This window comes from Pipistrellus kuhlii, unplaced genomic scaffold (assembly GCF_014108245.1).
Source record: "Pipistrellus kuhlii isolate mPipKuh1 unplaced genomic scaffold, mPipKuh1.p scaffold_m20_p_7, whole genome shotgun sequence".
Classification (NCBI taxonomy): Eukaryota; Metazoa; Chordata; class Mammalia; order Chiroptera; family Vespertilionidae; genus Pipistrellus; species Pipistrellus kuhlii.
The window spans coordinates 36,944,472-36,969,469 of NW_023425573.1; the positions used below are offsets into that span (position 1 = coordinate 36,944,472).

The 24,998-nt window shown below is 35.4% G+C and overlaps 1 protein-coding gene across 5 annotated transcripts in view; it reads left to right on the top strand.

Moving 5' to 3' along the window:
- ATF2 (activating transcription factor 2) overlaps nt 1-24,998 on the top strand; it is a 93,581-nt gene that overhangs the window by 10,576 nt on the left and 58,007 nt on the right. For 4 of the 5 annotated variants that reach the window (XM_036422329.2, XM_036422330.2, XM_036422327.2 and 1 more), the window contains exons 2-7: nt 2,519-2,609; nt 6,388-6,462; nt 10,865-10,934; nt 21,009-21,105; nt 24,139-24,257; nt 24,391-24,519. In XM_036422329.2, the coding sequence (XP_036278222.1) occupies nt 6,431-6,462; nt 10,865-10,934; nt 21,009-21,105; nt 24,139-24,257; nt 24,391-24,519 (447 nt within the window). In that variant the 5' untranslated portion in view covers nt 2,519-2,609; nt 6,388-6,430. The remainder of the gene's footprint in view (nt 1-2,518; nt 2,610-6,387; nt 6,463-10,864; nt 10,935-21,008; nt 21,106-24,138; nt 24,258-24,390; nt 24,520-24,998) is intronic. The other variant, XM_036422331.2, reaches the window with a different exon arrangement.

Consider the following 24,998-nt stretch of genomic DNA (forward strand, 5'->3'; position numbering starts at 1 on the left):
CTTCAGTCCATAGGCCAACACTCTATCCACTGAGCCAAACCGGTCAGGGGAAGCCATGCTTTGTTTTAACAAAAATATTTGTAAGAGAGGAAAAGACTCAAGTCTGAGGTTTAATGGTACCTTGATTAATGGAGGCTTTAAGACATCTTAAATTATCTTTTGTTTCCTGGGGGATTTTACAACCTGGGCAATATATTGTAATAAGATTTTATGTTAGAGAGAGATGGGTTTCTTTTGCAATGTGGAAGATTGAAGACTTAAGGAAAGTAGGCAGATCATTTTTAGGAAAGCAAACATAGGGAAGTTGAAGATACTGGAATTGATTTTCTTAAAACTTGTTCAGATTTCTTTTGGAAAATCTTATATACACTATTTGAACACTGCTGCTTGGAGAAAATGTCTCCCTTTTGCCTAGCTCCCATCCTCTCACAAGGTCAGAAGCCAACTTCTCTCTTCCAAGATTGCCTTTGAGTATTTTAGACTCCTCTGAGTCCATGTCCAAGAAAATTCCTTTCTCATACTACCTCTTATGCCCTATTTCCTGGCTCAGTATCTACCTTTTTCCAGTACTTGCCTTGCCATTAGCACTGTTTATCCCCTTCAGCAGAGATCCTACCCCTTACACACAGGTTAGTTATATTCAAATATAAAAAGTACGTACACAGTAGTCAGGATAGAGTAGAAACAAGAGTCTTCTGGTATTTGCATAAGTTTTAAACATACCATATTAACGCCATTTCAGCCAACTTTATTCAAAGTAAAAGTGCAACCCTTCTTTCCAACATTCTGTACAATAAGGAAATCTCTGAAGTTCATACATGACCTAATAATGGGGGAGGAAAGTCTACTTTCCCTTTTAACATCTTGCTTCTGAGTTCATTGCCTTTCCCTAGTGCATTTTGTAACTAAGCTTTCTGCCAAGTTCTTACCCAATCTCACCTTGGGCACTCCCTTGCTTACATAATGGTCCTGTATAGTTCTGTGTTTTGTGGACTGCTTGGATGAGTTTATCCTCCTAAAATACAACTGTATAGATTTCTTTACTCTGGCTTTGTTACTGGGGCCCTCAGATTTCCCCCTCTGTCACCTACAAATTGTCCTTGCGTATTTAGAGTGGTCCTTGTGGACCTTGGTCTTGTTCTTTGATCACTGGCAGGACTTGCTGCTTCTGAAAGCTCTCTTCAGTAGACTGCTAAGGCAGCTCTGCAGGCATCCAGCCGTCTCACACTTTAGAATGAAATGAATGAAATAGCTAATTGCCCACTAATATTCATTCTTTCTTTTTCCTTATTAGCTTAGCATATGGTGAAATAAAAATAATAAAAATGGATTTCCCAGATTTCCTGCTAGCTGTGGCCATGTGACTTAAGTTCTAGCCTATGGAAGGTAAATAGAAGTTTCCTGTGAGATTTCTAAAAAATTTCCCTAAAGGGAAGCTATTGCTTATCTCCTTATTCTCCTTCTTGTCTGATCAAAAGATGTAATGACTCTACCTTCAGCAGTTACACGTTAAGGGTGGCAAAACAACAAAAAAGCAAGAGCCTAGACCAGTGGTCGGCAAACACATTAGTCAACAGAGCCACATACCAACAGTACAATGATGGAAATTTCTTTTGAGAGCCGGAAACCAACTTCTGCACATGGGCCACAAAGTTTCAATTGCACGGTATGTGCTCACCCGCACGTGGTATTTTGTGGAAGAGCCACACTCAATAGGCCAAGGAGCCGCATGTGGCTCGCAAGCCACAGTTTGCTGACAACTGGCCTAGACTAATGATCACAGTTCTGGACTGCCTGTGTTTATGTGAGAGAAATAAACTTCAGAATCATTTTAAGCCATTGTTATTTTGAGTTTTCTGTCACAGCTGAACCTAATTTTGATTCAGGTATACAAAGTCAAGCTGTTTCCGAATAAGAATCACATAAACTAAGTCCCATAGTTCTTTCTTCTGTCAGTGTTAGTAGCACTGACAGAAGAAACACTATAATCTGAACTAACAATTTTGATGCTCAGATTTAGCACTGCCATTTCACTTGTTGTCTATGACTACCTCTCCCTTCTATTATGGTAAAACTAGAGGCCCGGTGCACAAATTCATACATGGGTGGGGTCCAGGCAGCCTGCCTTGATGGGGATCATCGGGCCTGGCTGCCCAGGGGGAGGGGATGCGGGAGGTTGGCATATTAGCCTTTTATTATATAGGATAGGATGCTTCATTTTTTTCCTTTCACCAAGATTCCCCTGCTGTACTTCTATCCTTAAAACTTGATACTCTCCTAAGTGGCAGTATACCTGGAGTTATGAAGGCCACAGATAAGTATCTTCCTGGAGCATTGAAGACTTTGGAGGGAATCCTAATTTTTATATAAAAGTAATAGCATGAAAGGCAAAATTCACATGCATTTTAAAATATAAAGTAAAATTCACATTTAAAAATATAGTGGATGGAGTTGAACTGTATGAGCCATTTTCTTTAGATCTCACAGGGTAATGAGTTTACTCTTTTCTGCCTCTTAGAAGGAAACCTGAGAAGCACTGTTTACCTGCCTAGAACTGGGAGATTCCTGGCAGCAGAGTGACTAAAGCTCATGGCCCACCAACTAGAAAGGTAAGCGATTTTAAGCTTTTAATGCAAAAGTATCTTTTTATTTTGTGATTGTCTCTCAAATATTACTGAATTCAATAGATATCTCCAGATGGTAGTCTTCAGAACGCTGGTGTTCTACTATATTGATATAAATATTCTAGTAATTAAATAGTAATTAAAAAATTCTGAAGTTCAGCAAATTTGAAAGTGTCCTTTTGGAGCTACTATGCATAGTAGCACATCGTATAATTACATTGAAGTGTTTAATTTTGTTTAACCCAGAGGTTCTTAAACCTTTCTGATTAGGGAGTCTTCTATATATATAGTACAGGGTCCTAATATGAAAGTTCCAGTTCTCCTAGGATTTCATAAGGATAGTAACAGGAGTTAATCCCTGACACATTTTCTACATTTCAAAAATATTTCACCCACTCTAAGGCAGTACCACTAACTAAAATGTCAAAGCTATTTGCTTTTGTTTTGAGTTTAGTACCATGATTATTTCATGCTGATCAGAAACATTTAATAGGAAGTTATATATTCAAACATTTACCTTTATTAAATATCTCTGTCACAGCCGCAGTGTGCTGATGTTAAAAGATACAAAGTACAATGAGTTCTGGTCTCAAGCCATTTATAATTTGGGGATGTAGCTTCTAAAAATGGAAAGAAAATACTGATTTAATAAATGTGGCCCAACAAATGTGGCCTGGTGATAGACTTTGTCAGATATATCAAGATACACAAGAAAACTGACATATTTTGTTGTATCTGAATCTGAAGATTCAGATCAAAAGAAAAACTATATGTAAATGTACATTTGGTCTAATTTTGATTAAAAAAAAACTTAGAAAATAATTTAAATGTACATATGTATTTGAAAAAGTAAAATATTTTCAGCAGGTATAAGGAGAAAAGGATGGCAACACTCGGTAATTTTTTCTTATACACTGATACCTACATTAAATAATTTTGAGCTACCTGTCCCACTTACATGTTGGTTAGAACTATTTCCATAAAATGTAAATTCCATGAGGACAGGTACTGTGTCTATATCATTGTACTCTGGAATCTAGCACACTTCCTACCCTTTTGCACCTACTCAATAAATATTTAATCACTGAATGACTAAGTAAATTAGAGATCTGAATTTCAGGTTGGGGGTAAAGTGGATGGAAGAATATCAGAACCAATGTAAGGATATGAGGTTTTATCTTAAGAGCATTTTTTCATAAGCAGGTCCTTTTCTCTCACTTTGATTGGTGCTGCTTAACTTTAGACCATTATTCTCTTTGCTGAGGTTAGCAGTAGATTGTACTGGTTTTCTTTTGTATAGTATTGCCCTCTCTAATCAGTCCTTTATACTTACATTAGTGATCTTACCAGTTTGCCTCTTTTATTATCTAATTCACCTGCTTTAAATCTTTTCACTTTTTTACAGCAGGGTTAAGCAAGCTTTATCTTTAAAGGGCCACATAGAAAACATGTAAGGCTTTATGGGAACCACATATAGTCTCTATATGTTGTGTTTGTTTTTTTTTTAATTTACTTATTAATATTTAGAGAGGAAAGGGGTAGAGAGAAACATCAGTTTATTGTCCCACTTTTTTATGCATTCATTTGGTTGTTTCTTGTGTATGTCCTGACCAGAGATTGAACCCACAGCCTTCGTGTATTAGGACGATGCTCTAACCAACTGAGCTCCCTGGTAAGGGCTCTGTTGCTTATTTTTCTTCCCTCTCCCACTCCCTCCCCCTCCCCCAACCAATTAAAAATGTGAAAAACTTTCTTAGCTGAACATTCTGGCACAGGGCCCTAGTTTATAACCTCACAGTGGAGGTGGGGTGGGGAGATAAGTATAGATTTGAACTCCTTGCCAAGGCATTAAAGGCTCTTCAAGTTGTGCTTCCCTCTCTCATTACCGCTCTTCCCTTCAACCTATGTTTCTATATTTCAGCCATCAGAAGTCCTTAGAGATCCTTCAGTGTATTCTGCTTTATTGTGCTTTCTACATGGTGTTTCCTCTGCCAAAGCATCATCTCTAACTGGCTAATGCCTCTTTCATTGAGAAGACAAAGTGCAGACATTGTTTCCTTCAGTGGTCTTCCCAAACTCTTTTTCTAGGTGTGGCCAGGTACTGTCTTAGTTAGGGGATAGAAAATCAGATAAATTCAGGTTAAAAAAGTAAAAGGAGTTTCACACTCACGATAGAGAAGACTCTCTCGTGACCCAATCATAAGCATAGTTAGGCATAACAGAAACTACATTCCTTCATACTGACTGAACTGTTTCTCATATCATTTTCTACATCATTGTGGTCTATGATCAGTATGAACTTGACAGAAAATATCCACCAGTTCTGAGTATGATTTTGAATCTCTCGTGCCCACCTGTTTGGCTGATTATGTTTTTCTTTTATAAATTTCTTGAAGAGATAATCTACTTGGCTTAACTTGGCCAGGTGTCTCCCCTGGTTCACCTGAGCCAGGTATGTTAGGGGCAAGGATATATAGGAATGTCCTTTACTATGCAATTTCTAAGGGCACTGTGGGTGCTGAGGAAGATGACTACTCTAGTATACCCCTTATTTCCCCATAGTTCCCTTAGTGTTTGTTTATATATATATAAAAGCCTAAGTGACAGGAATACTGGAATGCCAGAACGACTGGTTGCTATGATGTGCACTGACCACCAGAGGGCAGACAATCAACACTGGTGGTCAGTGTGCTCCCTCAGCCAACCTCAAGGAGCCAAAGAACCACATGTGGCTCGCCAGCCACAGTTTGCCAACGATGGTCCTAAACCACATCAATCTTGACTCCAGGCTCAGAACTGTGGCTATTTACAGATTTTCTTACAAGAATCACCCATTGTTTTTGAGCGAGACATTCTTGACGACAAAATTATAGAAGCAAAATTATGAAAAATGAAGTTTTTCTTTCTGTAACGTTGGCTTTTTTAAATAAGTGTATATAGTTATTTGCCTACTAGATGGAATTTCAGTGAATCCAAGATGAAATTGTATTAGAGTTTTAATGGACCACTGACCTGGATAGTTTCAGTAAGTTACTTGTCCTTAAGCTAATATCAAATAAGTAAGTAGTAAAATTATGGAAGTGAGAACTGCTTATATTGATCAAATACAATATGAGACAAATAGATTTTGATGAATTAGGCTGAGAACCTCAACACCATGAACTAATTTAAAAAAAATAAAAGACTTTTGAAATACTAGCTCTCATCTTTCTCATCAGTCTTCAAAAGTCAGGCTTTTCACCCTTTTAAAGTCTACTCTTTAATCACAGCCACAAAGGTCAAATGAAATGTTTCTCTTTTACTCTCTTTGTGGTAGAGTTTGATATATTAATATATAACTTTATATATATGTAAATCAGGCGTCTTCAAACTACGGCCCGTGGGCCACATGCGGCCCGCAGAGGAGTCTGATCCGGCCCGCCAATTTTTTTGGGCAGTGAGCGCAGCCGAGGTGTTACAGTAGGAATTAGTAGTTCATATAGTCCGGCCCTCCAGCTCTCTGAGGGACCGTGATCTGGCCCCCACTTTAAAAAGTTTGAAGACGCCTGATGTAAATGTTTAAGTCATTTACATGAGTGGTATTCATATTTAAGAAGTAGTACTGTAGTATAAAGATTCTTAATAGTGACTGGATTTTTAGATGACAGTAACAGTGTCATTATTTGAGTATTATTTTTTCTACAGTGTTTCAAGGACTGTTAAAGTACTATTAAGAGTGGGAAGCCACTTGGAGTTTTTTGTTTTATTTTGTTTTGTTTTTCAGTATCCTTGCAATGAAAAAAAGGACGTGATAAGTTGTTCAACTTATGAAATTCAAGTTACGTGTGAATTCTTCCAGGTATGTATGCAATATTTGATATTTTTAGCCATTTTAATATTTTAGAGTATAACGTTTTTCATGGGTTGTTTCTAGATAAATATTTTGGTGTTTTTCCATTAATAAGAAAACATTTGTGTGTTATTTAGTTGAATATACTATTTAAAAATTTTTTTCAAATATATTTTTATTGATTTCAAAGAGGAAGGAAGAGAGAAAGAGAGAGAGAGAGAGAAACATCAATGATGAGAATCATTGATTGGCTGCCTCCAGCGCAACCCCACAACCCAGGCATGTGCCCTTGACTAGAATTGAACTTGGGACCCTTCATTCCTCAGGCTGATGCTCTATTCACCTAGCCAAACAAGCTCGGGCTGTTTTTAAATTATTAAATAGAGCATTTAAATTCATTTAACTATAGTAAACATAAACATATTTTAGGGTTTTGTTTTATTTTAAAATGATTACAAATAATGATCTCATGAGATAATCTGTAAAAAAGGGTTCAAATAGCAAATGGATGTGGGAAAAATATTCTAGGTGTTCCTTTATTCATTTCACTTGAACATGTGGATGGCTCTGAGAAGTAGGACCAAAAAAAGTACGTTAGCATTTTCCAAATTTGTTTGGCAAATTTGTTTACATTTTTCTATAATAGCTATTGTCAATCCTACTGGAAATGCTTTGGGAAACATTGCTATGAAGAGATAACAAGCTCTTGTTATTGAAAAGGCCAGAATTTTTAGTTGCATCAAATACATTTGTTATATATAATTTCTAGAAAAAATGCAAAACAAAAGCCTATAAGTTGATAGAAGGAATAATTAGAAACTTTAAGTCTAAATCTAAAAGTAGGAAATAATCTTTACTTAAAAATGTCTTTTTGTAGTTTTTTTGTTCAAATCAGGATCAAAAAGGTCATCATATTGCATTTGGTTAGTATGTTTATAAAACCTCTTTTAACCTAAAACATTTCCCTCTATTACATATTCTCTTTTGTTCCCTATGTTATTTATCTATTGATGAGACCAGGTAGTTTGTCCTATAGAAGTAAGCTAATTAAAACCTGGTAGTGTTGATCAACATGTTTTTCTATCACTTATATTTCCTATAGCTGTATCTACAGAGGCTTAATTACATTAAGTTTGACTTCTTTACCCCCAAGCGTTCTTCATGTGTTTTCTATTACATCATATCCAGAAACATGTAAATTTTTTGTCCCACTTTTAGTGATGTTAATTTAAGACTGATCGGCAAGTTTGGGTGCTATCAGCCCAATTCAACCATTGTAAAGTTCCCATCGCTTTTTTCAAAATGGCTTTATCAGACATTAATGATAGTTGCCTAGCTCCATTATTTTATTAGGGGTTAAAGTGGTGAATTTCTAGCTACAGTATTTCAAACTTTCTGCACTTTACTATTTAATAGGAAATAATTTAGCCTGATAGATCAGGGTTCCTACCTCCTTTTTTTTTTTTTTTTTTTTTTTTAATCCTCATTCAAGGATGTGTTTATTGACTTTAGAGAGAGAGGGAGAAGAGAGAGAAACATCCAGCTGTTGCCTCCCATACCCAACCCTGACCAGGGATCAAACCTACAACCTGTGCCCTTATGTGAAATCAGATCCCCATCCTTTTTGTTGTACAAATGGAGCCATCTTGGCAGGGGCCCTATCTTTTTCTTCTATAGTATAAAATCTGCATTGTTTACATATATTTGTCTCTCATAAGTTAGAAGAGAGGAGAAACCAAGATGGTGGCATAGGTAAATACCTAAACTGCAGCCTCGCACAACAATTTCAAAAATACAACTAAAAGACAAAACGGATATCATCCAGAACCACAGGAAAGCTGACTGACTAGAAATTCTACAACTAGAAGGAAAGAGAAAACCTCAAGGAAAATCAGAGGAGCTGTAAAAAGCCTGAGGTTCGGAGCCACGGGCGCCTGAGAGGACAAGGCTGATGAATGCCTGGCTTGTGTTCTCTAGCAGGAAGGAGATAAAAGCTCCGGACTGTGCTGAACCCTAGTTCCTACTGCACTGAACCCCAGTTCCAGGCAAGACCCTGAGGACCCAGGTTCATACAGGCAGAATTTGGGCTGTAAGGTGGAAACTTAGGGGCGTGGCTAAAGGCAGAACTCCGGAGGCTTGCACGTGAATGTGCACAGAGGACGGACTATTGACTGTGCCGCTGGATTGCCCTAGTGAGAAGGAAACAAAAGCTCCAGACTGCACTGCACCCCAGTTTCAGGTGAGAATCTGGGAATCCAGACTGTCTGACAGCGGGTGAAACTTGAGGGTGCCTTTCTTGCAGCGTTAGAGCTGGGCTGATAGGAAGCCAAGGCTGTAGACTCCACCCTGAAACTCTGCCCTATCCCAACTGAGCACAGAGGCTTTTGCAATTTTGCTTTCTTTTCGAATAAGGCTGTCTTCCAGCATAGACAAAGCTGATCCTCACAGCCAATTGGCCTGGAGATCAACTCCTCCCACTGATACCAACAACAATCAAGACTTAACTACAACAAGGCTGTACACACAGTCCACAAAGAGGTGCACCAAGAGTGTCCACCTCAGGTAACTGGGGAGGCCGATCCACTGGCCCATATAGGAAACCTAGCACACAAAGCTACCCTACCAACTCGGAAGCAGTGAAAATGCAGAGACAAAAAAACAGATCACAAACGAAAGAAATGGAGGAAAACAAATAACTGAAGATAGAGTTCAAAACCACGGTTATAAGGTTTTTCAAGAATTTCCTAGAAAGGCTGATAAATTGAGCGAGATCCTCAAGGATATGGAAAAGGACCAACTAGATATTATACATACACTGACTGAAATAAAAAATACTATACAGACACCCAATAGCACACTAGAGGAACGCAAGAATCAAATCAAAGATTTGAAATACAGGGAAGCAAAAATCACTCAACTGGAAAAGCTAAAAGAAAAAAGAATCCAAAAATTTGAAGATAGTGTAAGAAGCCTCTGGGACAACTTCTAGCGTATCAACATCAGAATTATGGGGGTGCCAGAAGAAGAGAGAGAGCAAGATACAGAAAACCTATTTGAAGAAATAATGACTGAAAACTTTCCCCATCTGGTGAAATAGACTTACAAGTCCAGGATGCACACAGAACCCCAAATAAAAGGAATCCAAAGAGGACCACACCAAGACACATCATAATTAAAATTCCAAGAGCAAAAGACAAAGAGAGAATATTAAAAGCAGCTAGAGGAAAAACAGTTAATTACCTACAAGGGAGCACCCATTTGATTGTCAGCTGATTTTTCAACAGAAACTATGCAGGCCAAAAACTATGCAGGAGTGGAAAGAAATAGTCAAAGTGATGATTAGCAAGAACCTACAACCAAGAGTACTCTACCCGGTCAAGCTGACATTCAGAATTGAAGGGCAGACAAAGAGCTTCACAAATAAGAAAAAGCTAAAGGAGTTCATCAACACCAAACCAGTATTATATGAAATGCTAAAAGGTATTTTTTAAGAAGAGGAAGAAGAAGAAAATGATAAAGATAAAAATTATGAACAACAAATACATATCTATCAACAAGTGAATCTAAAAGTCAAGTGAATAAAAAATCTGATGAACAGAATAAACTGGTGAATATAATAGATCAGGGGCATAAAAAGAAAGTGGACTGACAAATTTCGGGGAAAGGGGAGTGGGGGTGCAGGAAGAGATGACAAAAATTGTACATCTATGGATGAGGACAGTGGGGGGGGGGTAAGGGAAGAGGGTGGGATGAGAACCAGGTGGAGGGGAGCAATGGGAGGGAAAAGAGGAACAACTGTAATAATCAGAACAATAAAGATTTATTTAAAATAAATAAATAAATAATAAAGGTGAAGAACCTGAAGCTCTGAACAACTCAGCCTGTCTACTTACAGACCACAGCTCTTGAAATTTTTCATTTCCATGTGTTCATCTTTAAAGAACATGTGCTTAATCAAAATTTTAGAAATTGGATAGAAAGGTCAGTTACAGAGCTATTCTATTGATTTCCTTGTTGTTAAGCAATAATTCTGTGTCATCCCTAGCTGCTTTGGCTCAGTTGGCCTGTGGACTGAAAAGTCCCAGGTTTGATTTCATTCAAGGGCATATGCCTGGGGTTGCGGGCTCGATCTCCAGTAGGGGTCGTGTAGGAGGCAGCTGATCAATGATTCTCTCTCATCATTGAAGTTTCTGTCTCTCCCTCTCTCCCTTCCAATCTGAAATCAATAAAAATATTTTTAAAAACAATAATAAGTTAGAAGATCGGGTTAGAATGTCACTAAAAGTGTATCATTTCACATTTAAATAGAAAAGGTAACAAACAGTGAAAATAAAAATTAGTTTTTAAATTATTCTTGAATTAAAAATCTATACTGTAAAAGATTTAGCCATCTCTTAATGTTTTACTATAGGCAATACAAGGACCTGTGGAATATGAGTGATGACAAACCCTTTCTATGCACTGCCCCTGGATGTGGCCAGGTAATACATAAATTACTTTAAATCATTTTGTATATTTATATTTGTTAAAACACTGATGACAGTATATGTTATCGTTAAAAGGATTCCCTTATAATATTTTGTACAGTTTTGGAGTTAAATAACCCAGAATAATTTGGGGAAGGAATTCTTCTTTTTCCTCAGTAGCATTATGTGAGTTTTAAAAAGTTCAACCTAATATTGAAAAAGTTATATCTTATCATGGAAAGATGAAAACCTGGACAAAATCTAGGGTTTAAAAGTATTTTCATTTGACCATTATTGGTTGAAAATCACTGTAAACTGCCTAATTGGAAATTAGATGTACCTTATCATATATGAAAATTATTTTATTTGCTCAACTTTTATGAATTTAGCTAATATTTACCTGAGAGTATTATTAATGTATTAATATTCTTAAAGCTAACATCTTTAATACAGAGCATGTGTGGAAGCATTTTCAGAAAATACTTCAGTGTTGTTTCAGAAATAATATTTCAGTCTTTTGTAACAGGCTATTAAATTATTAGCTTATGCTATTATAATTATTCTAATATTAAAATAACTACAGGTACTAAAGAATTAAAGAATAAATATAATGTGTAGTGAAATTACGGACTACTTAAATAGATAAATTATAAATAAAAAATAAGTATGAAAGTGTTTTATTCTGGCATATCACATTTACTCCTTGGACTCAGTACTGAGCTAAATGGACAAAGAAGTGGTATTAATCAAGTCATCCATTTTGCTAAAGTGGTTTGAACAGACATGATTCTATACTACCCTGGATTATAGTAAACTCAGTATGTTTGTTGCTAGAGCCAGATTTGCTGTGTTCTAGGAATTATCCTTAGAAACTCAGTTTCAAACAAACCCCTTATTCCTTCTCTTATTCTTTTCTCAAAATAGTAAGAATTGTTTGTTATCTTGTGATTGATTTTTTACTAATACACACGCCCTTTTTAAAATAAAAAGTATTACATTTAAATTTGCTTAAATTCAGCAGAACAAAAGGAAACCTATTGCTCATATAAGAATGTATGAGTATGTATATCATAAGAGATTGTTTCTTAAAAGACCTTTCTAATATTATAAAAAGGAAAATATTAAGGAGTTAGAATTGTTTTTAGACTCTATTGTGAAAGGGGTTAACATTCATATCTCCTTCTACCCCTTCTTCCCATTTCTTGATGTTTGATAATTTTGTTTGTTTTTTTACATTGTCAAGGTTTATAATACATTTTGTCTAATAACCTGTAATTCCCATATTTGCTTATCTTACTTCCATTTAAATAATATAGATAGAGAAAAAGGGAAGAACTAGGTTTTAAGGCACTGTGTATTTAGAAGCCAGAAAAAGGAGGAGAGGAAGGCTGAGAAGCAGCAAACAAGAAAATTGTGTCCTGAAAGTCAGGTAGAAGGAAGTGTTTCAAAATGGAGAAACAACGTAGTTCAGATAGTTGACAGAAAAAGGTGAGAATTCAGAATTTACTATTGGATTAAGAAATATGAAGATTACCACCGAAACCGGTTTGACTCAGTGGAAGAGTGTCGGCCTGTGGACTGAAAGGTCCCGGGTTCGATTCCGGTGAAGGGCATGTACATTGGTTGCGGGCACATCCCCAGTAGGGGGTGTGCAAGAGGCAGCTAGTCAATGTTTCTCTCTCATTGACGTTTCTAACTCTCTATCCCTCTCAATTCCTCTCTATGTAAAATCAATAAAATATATTTTTTTTTAAAAGTATGAAGATTATTATGTGAGTAGTTTCATTGAAGTGGCAGTGACAACAATGTGATTGCAGTAGGTTAAAGAGAAAATGGGGAGAACCAGAAGGGGAAAACATTGTAAGACAGCTCTTTGTTGGAGTTTAGCTTAAAGGGAACAGAAAAATATAGCTGGAGGAGAACTGAAGATGGAGCTTATTTGTTTTGCATTGTATAGTGGGAATATTAGGTCTAGTAATATTTAATGTCGTTTTCTAATACTTTTTTAAATCGAATTTATTTAAACAATACAACAAAATTTAATCAACAATATAGTTGCCGTTGTTTTCTACTACTTGTGCCCAACGCTCAGGAAGCATTTTAATCCCTCTGTTGTAAAATTCTTGTGATTTTGATGCAAAAAATTCGGTCAATGCATTTTTGAGGCATTCTTCATTATTAAATTTTTTTCCAAGAAGAAAGTTTTGCAAAGAACGAAACAAATGGTAATCAGAAGGGGCAATATCAGGAGAATATGCAGGCTGAGGGAGAACTTCCCATTCCAACTGGCGCAGTTTTTCAGCAGTGATTCTTGCAGTATGCAGTCGTGCGTTATCGTGGTGAAGAATTACGCCCTTCCGATTAATCAGCGCGGGTTCTTTTTCTCTTAAACCTTGGGCTAACCTTTCCAATTGGGCACTATACACTGCACTTGTAATGGTTTGGTTAGATGGTAAAAGTTCATAATGAAGAATTCCTGTAAAATTCCACCAAACACACAACATCACTTTTTTCGCATGCAAGTCAGGTTTTGGCGTGGGCTGCGGAGCCTCATTTTTGTCCAGCCATTGAGGCCGCCTTTTCAAATTAACATACAGCACCCATTCTTCATCTCCGGTAACAATTTGCTCTAAAAACGGCAAACGGTTTTGACGAGAGAGGAGCGAACTGCAAATTGTGACTCTTTGATTACGGTTGTTGTCGGTCAACTCATGAGGAACCCATTTTCCAAACTTTTGGACTTTGCCAAGTGCACGCAATTGATTGGAAATTGTTTTTTGTGAACAATTTAAAGTTGTCGCAAGCTCTTGTTGGGTAATTTGAGGATTTTGCACCAAAAGAGCTTGAAGAGCTTCTTGATCAAAATTGGACACACGGCCTCGACCACTCTTGTCATCTAACGAAAAATTTCCCTCGCGAAATTTCTCAAACCAACGTTGGCATTTTCTGGCGCTAACTGCATCTTGACCAAGAGCACTACAGATGTTTTTTGCAGCCTCACTTGCTTTTCTTCCTAATTGGAACTCGTAAAGCATGCAGTGCCGAATATGCTTTTCATCCGCCATCTTCTTAGCCCTAGTTTTGCAACAAAAACCAAACCAAACACAAACTTTTTCAAGCAAAACTTGTTAATTGCACTTCACACGTTCTGTAGATACCACGTGTTTGAAGGTTATGTCAATACAAGTCAACGCCAAGCAAGATTTTAAACGAATGTTTAAAAACGACATTAATTATTACTAGACCCGATATCACAGCATATTTGACCCTGCAGAGAGAGAGATTGTTACAAGATTAGTGTCCTTAAGTAGGTAAAAGAAAGGATGGGCTCTGGCGCTCAAGTAAAGGGATTGGCCTTAATTAGACCATGGGCAATTATTCCATAGTAAAAGAGAGTAAAAAGGGAGGGGTAGAAGTTTGGAAGGTTTAAATAGAGAAAAGAAAGCATACAGACATATTTCCTTCAATATAGTCACCATAAAAAACAAAATTACATTTCTGTTTATTCCATTGCACACGAAAAATTACCTTTAGAAGCTATGGCATGCTGTTTTAAATAGTATAGATAGGGGTGGCAAATTTTTAGCCATTTATTTTACTTAGCATGCTGGTTAGGTCAAAAAGTCAATCTAACAATAGCTTGAACAGTTTGTTTTTCATGTAACAGCCCAGAATTAGGAGTTCCAGGGCAGGCTGACTGCTATCCTCAACATTTGAATTCCATTTTTAGACCCTGGATGGCTGGCCCAGCTCCTGCCATCAGGTTCACATGCCAGCAATAAGGAGAGAGAATTGGAAACAGAGCACACACGCTCGCACACACATACACTCACCATTTTATTAACGTTAACTGGAAATAATGCGTATAATTTTCATTTATTTCTTTTGGTAAGAATGCAATCACATGGCCACCTTATTGCAAAGGAAGCTAGAAAAATGTAGTCTTTGTTCTGGGCAGCCAGGTATTCAACTATTGTAAAATTGGGAAATTCCTTTGGGAAAATTTTGAGTAATGGAGATTAAGGAACAGTTAGCAGTCCTTTTCATAGTTTTAAAAGATGATTTTTTACTTGGGGACATAGCAATAAGTCATTTGAAGCCCGAATCTGGTTCACCTGGGCACAATAAGTCCTCACTTAATGTTATTAGTAGATTCTGCAACTTTTAAGTGAAACGACATATAGCAATCATAAGCAAAAATGAGTGAAAGACCTTTCAAAGACTTGCTATACTGTTTTTAAAGTTGAAAATAAAGTTTTCAATGTCTGGAATTTAGTTGTCAGTAATGTATCAGTGGTGGTTTCTTAGCAGTATACCATACCTATTTTTTATCTGTGCCCAACTTGTTTCAAATAGTATTTGAGAAATTAAAGGTTCATATAATAGTTGTCATAATAATAAAAACAGTAATATTTTTAACTTAGCTAGCCACTGTACTAAGAAGGTTATGTGGATTATCATTTAATGTTTCCAACAACTCTATGAAATCGGTGGTTATAGCTCATTTCTCATGAGTCACAAAACCAGGAAGTATTGGAAATAAGTTTGTACCTAAAAGCCTGTCTTTGTGTTCTGTCCGTAAATAGAATGTTCAGGTTTCAAGGTATATTTGAATACAGGTCTTGGTATTTGTTATCTTTCAATTAACATGGTTTTTATTTCCTCATAATAACAGAAGTTCCCCGAAAATGTTGACAAGCTTAACATGGCAAAATAAAATCTAGAGAGGACTTGTTAACATTAGGAGCATTTCATAAAGTCCTTCTCCTGTCTTATTTTTTTTTTTTAAACAAAATTGGGACCTTACTCCATTTACATAGTTTTATATTCCGTCAGTATAGAGATCACATTGCATGTTTTATAAGCATTTTGTGTGGTAATTGAAACCATGGGTTTATGTTGCTGTGTCCTATTCTATTGCCAGAACATGTCCCATAATTTATTTACTCATTCCTCTATTATGGACTTTTATAACTTTATAACTTATTAAATTTGTATGATTTTTATATAATTATAAAATATACAATTTTATGAGTATATATAATATAACATAATTATATATAATGTTATAATTCCAGTATTATAAGCAATAGTGTGATGAAATCCTTTATATGCATCTCTAATTAATTTCTCAAAATACATTCTTAAAAATAGATTACTTGGTCAAAATGTATACACAGTTTTGAGGTTCTTCAGGCGTTTTGCCATATTGTTTTTAAAAGCTAAGCCAATTTTTATTCTAATTATTTAAGCACTTGCTTCATCATGAACACTCCAGTTTGGGGCATTATTACTTCTGTTTTGTGTCTGTGCCTGTATTTATTCCCTAAGGGATATAAAATAATATCGATGTTATATTAATATAACTGCTGCTGATCAAAATAGTAACCTTGCTGCCATGGTCGGGTCGCTCAGTTGGTTGGGAGTGAGTGTCTTCCCATACACCAAAAGGTTACAGGTTTGATTTCTGGTCAAGGCACATACCTAGGTTGCAGATTCAATCCCCAGTCCAGGAGCTTGGAGGAGGCAACTGATGGATATTTCTTTTTCTCCATTCCTTTCTAAAATCAGTTTAAAAAAATCCTTGGGTGAGAATTTAAAAAAAAAAAATGTAACCTGACTAATGCCAGCATCATCATTTGTTAAGTCTCTCTAAGAACAGAAATGGAATGTCTCTTTAGATTCAAATAATATTTCCTAGGAAATCAAAACTTAAACTGGTATTATCCTGATGGCCTCATAACTTAGTTGTACCTATTTATCTGTTAAATAGGAATAATAATCTATATCATGTGTGTGAATTAAATGCAGAATGACTGATTTTTAAGGAAGTTAATTCTAGTTTGTGTTCAAATGTTCATGCCTTGGAATTACAGATTTATCTATACCATATATCAGAACTTATATTGCTTTTATTATAAAAGCATCAGATTCCCATCCCTTCAATCTGTCAGGTTGCCCTTCCTTTTTTAACCTTTTAAGAAAGATTATTATCCTGTTCTATCTTTCTTGACTGCTTTTCTCATTGCTTATTCAGCTATATGCTACAAAGTCTTGTTTAACACAATACTGTGCATATTTCGCATTGGATTTGTGCTCTTGTATTCTTAATATGTTGTTATTGCTAGCAGTATCATTATAATTTTATTCAATATACATTTTTAGAATAAATGGTTTAAATTTGGCTGGGAAAACAGATTTTGCAAAAATTTTATTTTAGCATATAGTAGCTACTTTTATATAAGTATTTATTGAAAAGATGCACTTTATTTATTTATATATATATAATATATATATATATATTATATATATATAGGCATTGGCAAAAGTAGGCTTACAGTTGTAATGCAAATAATATAATTAATAAGTAAATAATAATACAAGAATAAAACCTGTGTGTTTTGTGTATTCTCAACTACAAACCTACTTTTGCCCAACCCTGTAAAATATTACATATGTCCCTTTCCTCCCCCCCCATTTCCCTCTCCTGTTCTTCTCCCCCCCCCCTCCCCCCTCCCCCAGACTATTGGTGACCACCTTTCGACAAGATTGCCTTTTGCCACTGTCTTAAAATTTCTTGTTAGAGGTAAATAAATTTTCTTATGACAATCCAAGTTTAGAGTTAAACTTGGATTGTCATAAGAAAATTTACCAACTACTTATTTTAGTATATTTTATCCATGTATATAAGTGATACCATCATATGATCAACAATTCGTTTATAAATAGCATTTAGGTAAATTTGATCTGGAGATCGAACATTCATATTTCTTTAATTTCTCCTTTTAATATTAATATGACCCAAAATGTTTTTAGGGTCTTTTTAGCAGCTGCTTTTCACTTAGGATCCATCTTGGTGCCATTTTCACATGTTTTATACAAAACAATGTTATTTATTCTATATGTAGTTGCTCTTTGATTTGAATATTTGTGGTCAAGCCATCTAAGCAAAAGATTTTGGTAGAATAAAATTCCTAGGAGGTAATTTTCTAGGTTCGTATGCATTAATTATGTTGACTTTGCTGTTTTGAAATCTATGTTCTCTAGCTACCAAAATACATTCACTCACAAATGTTTACTGATTCTCTTCCCGTGCAGAAGTCACATTGTTAGGTTATTTGTAACATTAAAGCAAATTTTGCTTTAAGATACATGTACTTTTAAACATGTAATGCAAAGTTAAAAGCAATGAAATAATGCCAGTGAACTGCAGATATGTTCATTCTTTAAGAGTTTTGTTATTCATCAGTCGGTCAATTCTCCAAATTTGCAAGGGATTCTTATAATGATAAAGCATATGAAAATAGCACTTGAGTGGAGAAAACTGGGTTATGGTTCCAGTTGCTGCTTAGTAAATGTTTGAAGAGTGAAAAAATGAATAAATTAAGACATCAGGGGGAGGGGAGGGTACTGTTGCATCTGAACACATACCTTCAGTGGGACCATAAACAGGTTTTGAAAGGGGGTCATATAATAATAGATATTTTTCTATTGGTGTATACAGTAACCTAAAGACTGAGTGGTAAACCATCCTATCTAATAAAGAGGGAATATGCTAATTGACCATCATCCCTCACAAAGATGGTAGCATCCACAGCCAATAAAAGGAGGGAATATGCTAATTGACTGCCATGTCCTGAAAGATAGCAGCACCCACAGCCCAGTCCTCTCAGCCCCGCTGGGGTGGCAGGTGTGTGGCACGGCCGGACCTGGCTCCATGCACCTGCCTCAGGAGTCCCCCGGTCTTTTCAACCCCCAGCCACCCAGGGATGTTGGCTGCCCAGCCACTCCGGGCCAGCTTGAGAGGCAGGCAAGCCTCGGATAGCAGCTGCCCAGCCACCAAAGGCTTGTGCCCTGGCAGTGGCAGCAGCAGAGGTGTGATGAGGGCATCACCTTCCCCTGATTGCTGGGTCACCTCCAACCCCTGAGGGCTCCCGGACTGTGAGAGGGGGCAGGCCGGGTTGAGGGACCCCCCTCCAGTGCATAAGTTTTCATGCACCGGGCCTCTAGTACTTAATAATACAGCAAAATATGGCCAAATTAAATAAAAGCTTACTTTACTGAATATCTATGGTTTTGATGGTTTATTTTTGTTTCTTCTTTAGACTGGGCTTGAAGATTCAACTGTTTAATTTTAAGGAGCTCATTCTTTTGAACATTTATTAAATACCATATGTTAACTTTGGTGGAGCGCAAACAAATAGGAACTCAGACTACTTTAAAGAACAGACATACAAAATAATCAATATAATATTGATAGGTACTATAACCAAGGCATTGTGTAGAGCACATGTGTCAAACACAAGGCCCACGGGCCAAATCCGTCCCGCCAGGCCTCGCAATGTGGCCCGCACCGCGCTGTCATCACTGCACTCCACTGCGTTTCCATCACAATGACAGTTTATGACTGTTCAGTAAACCATTCGGCCCGCGATTTAGGCTGGATTTTAGATTTTGGCCCCTTCTCTTATTGAGTTCGACACCCCTAGTGTAGAGCATAATGGGCATTAATTAGAGAGATTATCATTTACAGAGTGAGGATCTGGTTGGCTTGTAAGGATGATATAGGTAGATATTCAGTGTCATACTTTTAGAATAATTGGAAAACTTTAGAATAAAGAGCATAATGGTAAGAAATGTTTCATTCTTTTACATTGTTTACATTTTATGTGATCCCTTTTCAGAACCTGCTTATGGTCCCATTGAAGATGAATGTTCAGGTGGAAATAAATTCCACAAGAGAAGGAATCCATTTTGATGGTTTAGAAGAACTAAGTTAAAATATCATAAACTTAACAGCCCCTTTTGTAGGTAGATAGTCTAGGACTGTGGTCAACAAACTGCGGCTCATGAGCCACATGGGGCTCTTTGGCCCCTTGAGTATGGCTCTTCCACAAAATACCATGGCCTGGGCAAGTCTATTTTGAAGAAGTGACATTAGAAGAAGTTTAAGTTTTAAAAATTTGGCTGTCAAAAGAAATTTCAATCATTGTACTGTTGATATTTGGCTCTGTTAACTAATGAATTAGCTAACCACTGGTCTGGGGAGTGAGTTTAGATCTCTTGGCATTTTATAGTTATTGCTCTGAAATAAAGTGCTTCAAATTTTCAGTTATAAGAATTACTTAGTAGCCAAAACTGGTTTGGCTCAGTGGATAGAGCTTCGGTCTGCAGACTGAAAAGTCCCAGGTTCGATTCTGGTTAAGGGGCATGTACCTTGGTTGCGGGCACATCCCCGGTACGGGGTGAGCAAGAGGCAGCTGATCAATGATTCGCACTCATCGATGTTTCTAACTCTCTATCCCTCTCTCTTCCTCTCTGTAAAAAATCAATAAAATATATTTTTTTTAAAAAGAATTACTTAGTAAAGAGTATCTTCATTAAGGTTGAGTCCAGACATTCAGGAGATATTTAAATTATGCATTTATTATATTGGCATGCAGGACCTATCGAAGTTAAATGTAGCTTTAAAAATAATCTTGCTTCATTTTTAAGAATTGTGGTGAAAAACATCAATATTTTAAGTAAAATTTTTTTTATTTTAAAATTAACTATTATTACATTGATTGCTATTTCTTCACTGAATTGTGACAGAGGCATTCTTTTTATATGTGGTAACATAAAGAACCAATTTACTTCTTAATTCATCCAGAAGTAATATTTTTATAAGAAAAGTGTCATTTTAAAAGTGGTAAGTAACTTGAAGTCTAAATACAGTCCTTTTTTCAAAAGTCATTATACTACAGAGCATATATTTTTATTGTGATATGGCAGAAATTAATAATGGTCTATTTTTAATGTCCAATTAAATTTATATAAAGTTTGTTTGCCTCAAGTTTTGTTTTTATGTGCTCTCAAGTGAGCTATGAGACCTAGTAATATATCAGCATTGCTTATTCTTGGGTAATGGGTTTCTCTATGATTACTTGAAATCTAGTATGTTTATACTAACAATAGATCCTTTTATAGTTAACAGACTGCTATTTCATTGTTAATGGTGGTTTTACATGTTGTGGAAATGAATTTCCTTATTTTACTTATTTGATCAAATTGAAATTCTTAACTATATTTTAAAACTTTTTGCCACAGCGTTTTACCAACGAGGATCATTTGGCTGTCCATAAACATAAACATGAGATGACACTGAAATTTGGTCCAGCACGTAATGACAGTGTCATTGTGGCTGGTTAGTATATGCTTTTATTAATAGCTTATATACATATTTCACCTGGAATGTGCACAATTTTTGTGTATTCTCTGTAAATAATATAGACTGGTGATATTCCAATGACTTCATTTGCAATAAATGTTGGCAACATGTATTTTACCCATTACATATCCATGTTTCCTTCTGACCATTCATTTCACTTTTTGGATTTCAAATGTAGATTTCAATGTCAATTTTGTGGAAGTTAATTAGAAACCTGGGAGCATTCATACCATCTCCAAAGTTTAGATTTAATAGACAATTGAACTAATGTGATGTTTAGTTATTGTTTCTTTTAGCTGTTCACACCTGGTCTACAGTGCTGTGCGAAGACAGAAAATGATCACACTCCTCCTGTTGGAGAAAGAGCACTTAGCTGACTTGTTTATTAGGATTTTTGTTTCTATTTCTTTGTACTAAACATCATGTTAGTAAAATAATTCTGAGTACTCTCCTAAATTCAGTCATTTTTGTATGTTGATCCAGTATCACCTAAGCAGATGATTATCTTTCACAATATGTGAAAAGAGAATATACATTGTTTTATCGTCCTTCATACTGTGTTAGTTGCTCCTTTATAGGCATTTATATATAAGCACACATCTGTGTATGTGTATACACACATAATATGTGTAATTTTACCATATTTCATATATTTTCTAATTATTGTGATAAAATGTTTATATGAAATCTAACATATTTATGTAATTTCAGACTTTTAGTCTCATAACCACAGATTCACATAAGTATTCAGAATAACACTAAATTATTTTCTTCTATACAGCTTAGGTTATACTCTTTGTAAGTCTGTATTTATATCTGAATACTGAATATTATTAATACTTTAAAATTATCACCCGAATCTAGAGATCAATTTTACATATGCAATCTTTGGAGCAATATGAGGCAAATATTAGGTGGTTCTTCTAGTACTTTCAGCATCAAAGTTTTTGTAATGAAAAAATAAGAGGTAACAAAAAGTTGGTAATTTATCAAAATAATTTATTTATGAAAAACGTAGGGAAATGTTCAACCTGTCTTCAACTCCACAAGTTAAAGGAAGCTAAAAAGAGTGAGGTGTGCATTTCTTTAGAGTGTCATGTCTCAGATACTATAAGCTGGAACCAGAAAACAGTCAAATAAGCAGTATAACAACAACTGGAAGGTTCGCTCTCCTAGGTATGAAAGTCTTTGTTTCTCTAAAACTGTCTTAGAGCAATATTTCTCTTTGTAACTTTAACTCAAAAGTGTTTGAGATTGCTTTCTAAAAACTACTTTTCTATCTGCATTTAGTACAATAAAAAAAAAAATAGAACACATTCAGACACAGTACTTGACCATTTTTTTACTTATGTCAAGGTGAGTAATTTAGCATTACTATATAAATAGAATGCATGATATATATACTATATATTTGATGATGATCAACAGTCATAAGCCATCTGCATGTTAAAACAATTGTGCCTGTGTTGACTTTCTCAAGCTTGATCATTCCAATAATCACTGATAAATGTGACTTATACATGCATTTTATTTTTAAGACTTTTCTCTCTCAAAAACAAATTAGGAGCCTTCCATTGAGCTTAAATAGATAAACCCTTTAAGTGTGAACAGAAGACTCAAATTTATATACAGTTTACAAATTCAGTAATGCGTGTATGCTGGGTCCTTATATAATACGATTTTAGAAATATTTTGGGGGGTGAGGGTATGTAAGTTGCAGACACAATAGACTTCTTCAGTAATTCTAATAATACTAATAGTATCTAAAATAGACCTACATTATGTGTAATATGACAAGTAGGTCTTTTAGAGCTAACTATATATATATATATATATATAGAGAGAGAGAGAGAGAGAGAGAGAGAGAGAGAGAAAGCATTAGTACTCTAATGTCATGCTAGTATATGTGTGAGGGCAATAATAAAACAATAAGTAATGCCCATTTTGGAGACATAGTAATTAACAAATGTATGAATATTAATTTCACAAAAGATTTATTAATATTTTAGCTTAAATATGAGTCATCTTATACTTTTATTCTGCTTAGGCTAGATTGGTGATACAAGCTATAAAATTGATGCCCTAAAAGATGTAAAATGTGACTAGAATTTCAATGTACTACCAACTCTGATCTATATGAATAGCTTTGAGAATAATAAGATTTAAGAGGCAAAATTCATAAATTTACTATTCTTTATTACACATGGACCTTGGTCACAGAAGGTCACATAGTCATTTGTTCTGTGACCAACATGTACATATATACTAATGTAATACCTCAGTTAATGCACAGGGTATGAGTAACATTCAAATATAGTGAAAATATTTCAAGTTTTTAAAATGTAAAGTTGAAGTCCTCTGCTGACCTAGAAATTGTGCTAGAGCATTCCATAGATATGGAACTCTTTCATAACTAGCTCCTCGTACAAGCTTGACAAATGCATTAAAATAGAAAATTGTTTTCAATAGGTAGAAATGAGGATTTTGTTTTGGTTTGTTTTTGTTATAGGGCTCTTATTTTAACCTTTTTTTCCCTTGTAATATTTTGAGTTACCTGCTAAAGATTGTTCTATCTTAAGCATGCTTTCATAATAGATTATGAGCATTAGTGGAAGGCCAAGTTGAGTGTATATACATGCTCTTGTCTAGTTTCCCCCAAACTACAATACATGTATTTTAAACATAATTTTTAATGTAAAATTTAAAAAATCTATGTTGACTGATGATAATAGTTGATCTCTGAGCAGAGCATGTGTATGTCAGTCTACTCAGAAGGTATGGACTAAGAAACAAGAAGGACTTCTTTCATGGTTCATAAACTTTGAGGAAATATCTTGAACTGCAACAAAAACTTAACCAAATTATGTTTGCTTCAAAGGAAAAGGACTTTCCAAAGAGAAAATTTTAACTGACTGAAGCAGTCCTGCTAATTTGTTAATTTATTAGATATATTTTAGGGTTCTTTATGATATTTAAATCTATATGATTACTTCTTGACATTTATTTCAGATCAGACCCCAACACCAACAAGATTCTTGAAAAACTGTGAAGAAGTGGGTTTGTTTAATGAGTTGGCAAGTCCATTTGAGAATGAATTCAAGAAAGCCTCAGAAGATGACATTAAAAAAGTATGATGTTCACTATGATATTAAAGAGTACTTCTCACAGAACAATTATAGTTTATATTTCTTTTTATTTTAGATTTACCGATTGGCTTTTTTTTAAAAAAACTCCTAACATTTTTTTTAATGTTTATCTTAGATGCCTCTAGATTTATCCCCTCTTGCAACACCCATCATAAGAAGCAAAATTGAAGAACCATCTGTTGTAGAAACAACTCACCAAGATAGTCCTTTACCTCACCCAGAGTCTACCACCAGTGATGAAAAGGTTAGAAATTTGTACTTATGTAGAAATACATACTAAGTGTAAAATTAGCTTCCTATTAAGGATTAATATTTGATCTACATAGCTAATAAATTGTACATCATTCAGTGTCAGATTATATGTGAAAGCCTGTGAATAGTCAGAAATTCCGGGGAAAGAAGATTCTAGATTCATAGATAATTAGTTTTTTATTACACCCAGAAAATTTATAAGGGAGAACAGCAGTCACTTTAGATAAAACTTACTTTTTAAAGGATATATAAACTTAACTTAAAATTTCTGGGTTTTGCTATTTTATTTTTAACTACTTATAAAAGGTTACAGCTTAATTAAGAATCTTTATAATGAATATTGAACAAAGGTTATTTCAGCTTTTGTACGTTGGTTGCTGGCACATCCCTGGTGGGGGGTGTGCAGGAGGCAGCTGGTTGATGTTTCTCTCTCATCGATGTTTCTAGCTTTCATCCCTCTCCCTTCCTCTC